At 39.0% G+C, this 3666-nt stretch overlaps 1 protein-coding gene across 1 annotated transcript in view; it reads right to left on the bottom strand.

Moving 5' to 3' along the window:
• Positions 1-3666, bottom strand: part of IFT52 (intraflagellar transport 52) — a 35215-nt gene that overhangs the window by 24748 nt on the left and 6801 nt on the right. The window contains exons 6-7 of the mRNA XM_006763763.2: positions 2606-2677; positions 896-1022 (exon numbers count right to left, since the gene is read on the bottom strand). Of these exons, the coding sequence (XP_006763826.1) occupies positions 896-1022; positions 2606-2677 (199 nt within the window). The remainder of the gene's footprint in view (positions 1-895; positions 1023-2605; positions 2678-3666) is intronic.

Genomic DNA, 3666 nt, shown 5'->3' with positions numbered 1-3666 from the left:
AATTTTTAAACAAATCAAAATAAAGTATTTTTGACTATTAGATTAATATGTCAAAATGACTAAAAACAGTATTGATCAGGTTTCAGTTCTTTCACACAATGTTGCTAAAATTGTCAATATATGCAACAAAGCAGTCTGAAATATACAAAAACTTATGCACTATTTTACAGTTATACTCACAAAAAAATTAGAAATAAACCCATTTGCCCTGGCCGGATAGCTCAGTTGGTTAGAGTGTTGTACCAATACAACAAGGTTGCGGGTTCATAATCCCTGGTTGGGGCACATACAGGAGGCAACCGATTAATGTTTCTCTCTCACATTGATGTTTCTCTCTTTCTCTCTCTCTTTCAAAAAAAATCAATAAGCATACCCTCAGGTGAGGCTAAAAAAATTTTTTTTAATTAAAAAGAAGTGATAGCCGAAACCGGTTTGGCTCAGTGGATAGAGCGTCGGCCTGCGGACTGAGAGGTCCCAGGTTCGATTCCGGTCAAGGGCATGTACCTGGGTTGCGGACACATCCCCAGTGGGACATGTGCAGGAGGCGGCTGATCGATGTTTCTCTCTCATCGATGTTTCTAACTATCTCCCTTCCTCTCTGTAAAAAATCAATAAAATATATTTTTTTAAAAAAAGGTAAAATTAATTTAAAAAAAAAGAAGTTATAATAGAGATAGCCTCATGCTATAGTGGGAAAGCTTTGGATTTAGAATGATAAAAGCTTGCTCCATCAATTATCCCCATAAGTAAAGTGTAGATCATTGAAATGCCACTTTGCAGGACTGTTGAGCAGACCAATGAGAAAATACTGTATATGAAACCTCTCTAGAAACAGTAGCTTTTACTACTTCAATAATAAAAGAACAGATCCACTCAGGTCTAGGAAAGGCTGTACCTTGGAGTGGTAGAAAGCCAGAATGGGTCTGTTCAGTGGAAAACAGACAGAACCCGTGGACAGAACAGCAACTGCTGGTTTCATGACACTCAATGTGGCACCAAAAGGATATACAAAGGTGAGAGCCCTGTAAAACATTAAAGAAACATTCCAATTTTAAAAAATAATGAATAAAAACTTTGTGAAGATAATTTCAGCCTGGCCGGCGTGGCTCAGTGGTTGATCATTACCTATGAACTAAGATGCAGTCACAGCTCAATTCCTGGTCAGGGCACATGCCTGGGCTGCAGGTTCAATCCCCAATAGGGGCCATGCAGAAGGTAGCCAATCAATGACTCTATCTCATCATTGATGTTCTATCTCTCTCCCCCTCTCCCTTCCTCTCTGAAATTAATAAAAATATTTATTTTTTAAAAAGATAATTTCAGTGTTTCTTCAGTAATTCATCATCAAACACAAAATATCCTCTAAGCTTTGATTTGTTAACACAAAAATTAATATAATTCTAGCTACCAGGTTAATAAAGCACATTAAGAAATATGAATGTAAATTAACAATTTACAATCATATGTGCAAATGACTGTAACTAGAAGAACTAAAGTAGCCCCTATGTAGGGGAGAAAGAGGGAGCCTCATCTAAGAACTGAACCAGAGTTCCACATGAGCCTGCTCTGTACAACAATGTCACAGAGGTAAACATTTCCCTCTCCCTGATAGATCTGACTGGTGCTCTCTCTAAGAATGAATGTCCAGCATTAGAAGAGTGTGCTACCAATTGAGTGCTTACATGAACAGAGCATGCATCTACCCCTACTGAACACTTCTACACAGACTGTCCTAACAGAGACTTAGGGTATCTCAAGTGAATCAGTCTGACCTGGGCAACGTACTCATGGAAAGGGAGTGGGGTCGGAGGGGAAGGAGGATGCAGATCCTGGGGTAAGGCCCACCGATACAGAAGGGGCAGGGTTTTACAGAAAGAAAGCTGGAGCTCTGCAAAGGTAGTTGTTTGAAGGAAGTGCTCTCAGAATGAAGAAAAACAGCAATGTTAAAACCAAAGCATAAAGTTAGAAACTTGGGGGCTTGGGGGGCATGAGGAGTCTCCTATTAAGAGTTTAATTTATGCCCTGTTAGTTGGAGTGTCATCCCATACACCAAAAGGTTACAGGTTTGATTCTGGGTCAGGGTACATATCTAGTTTGTTGTGAGGATTAAATGAGATAATATATGTCTGTCACATAGGTAATTTATAATATTTTGCTTTAATAATATCTAATCTAATATCTAATTAGATATTATTAAAGCAAAATATTATAAATTACCTATATGCTCTATAAGAAGAGATTAGACAAGTTCAGATAAATCCAATTTTATCTAGTCATTAAAAATTTTTATGTATGAAAAAATATCTAGAAATCTAAATACCATACTGTTAAGACATATTATCTTTGGTATAGATTTACAGTAGAGGACTTCTATTTTATTTCAGAAGAATTCTTTTTTTCTTCTTTACAAATTCCTTTAGTATTATACCGGCTTCTGCTTTTTTTAATATATATTCCATATTATCTTGTATTAGTTTCAGGTGAACAGCATAGTGTTTGGACAATCATATAATTTGAACTGTTCAAAAAACTCTTCATTTTGAAAAAGAAAACTCTTTAGAATGACAAAGGCGTCACCTTCAGGTGGCTCAGAAAACACACTCACTGGGCATTGTTTCCACTGCTCTCCTCATCAATGATTCCAGGCACAGCCTTCCCTGCAGCTCGGCTAATCTCCCTTGAAGAAAAATATTAAAATCAAGTAAACCAAAACAATTTAGGAATTTCACCCTCCATTCAGTAGTAGCATAAACTAGATGTGAGGACTTTGCAGAGATGTTCAAGACACAATTCTTAATAACCAAAGGTATACACCCATTATATACCTATACCTCTTTTGGGAAACTTGCAAAAGTTAACAAAGTATAAGGATCAGTTCCTGTTTTTTGAGACCCGAGGGAGGGGTCCATATACTAAACGCACATTCTAGACTAGCATTCTAGACTCTGTATCATCAGAGCCGGCAGAGCACCTGCCATGTAACAAGTTCAAGTGTGGAATCATTTTGCATATAGGGAAAAGCTCACAGAGGGCACCTGATGTTGTTCCCCTCAGGCACTCATTTCCCACTTCCCTAAAGCCCCTAATTTATGTTTTCAGAGACAATGGATCAGAAAAAACTGATTTCATCCCAGGCTCCAAGGCTGGAGAACATGAGTCAGCTATGCCATCAGGGCATTCTATGCCCTCTGCCACAGTGACCAGCCTGGATGTGCATGTGGCCTAGGCCAGCTCAAAGGGCAAATGTCAGGACTATTCTTGATGGGAATACTGGAACTCAGGCACACGCTCTTTCCCCAGATGGTGTGGCAAGTGGAGCTGAATCTGAGAACTGTTAAAACTTCAGCCCACACACTCAGAAGAGCAGATCCAATAGACTTGCAGAGAAATGGAATTGGAACCCTGAAGACATCATGTATTTTCCGTTAATCCATGTCCAAAATTTGCCTATTTCTGAGCTTTTCAATTGCATGAATCAATAGTCTCTTTAGTGTTCAATCCCATTTGAATAGGGTTTTCTGTTGCTTGCAACTGAATGTATTCTACTAACAAAAAGGGTGCTCCAGTCAGTGTTTCTCGGTGGTAAGTGTGTCGCTCCTCTCACTGAAGGGTTGGGGATTCGATTCCAGGTCAAGGGTTGGCTCCCCGGCCCTGGTTGGGGCGAGT

This window comes from Myotis davidii, unplaced genomic scaffold (genome assembly GCF_000327345.1).
Source record: "Myotis davidii unplaced genomic scaffold, ASM32734v1 scaffold199, whole genome shotgun sequence".
NCBI lineage: Eukaryota > Metazoa > Chordata > Mammalia > Chiroptera > Vespertilionidae > Myotis > Myotis davidii.
This window is presented reverse-complemented; position numbering and strand designations above follow the sequence as displayed.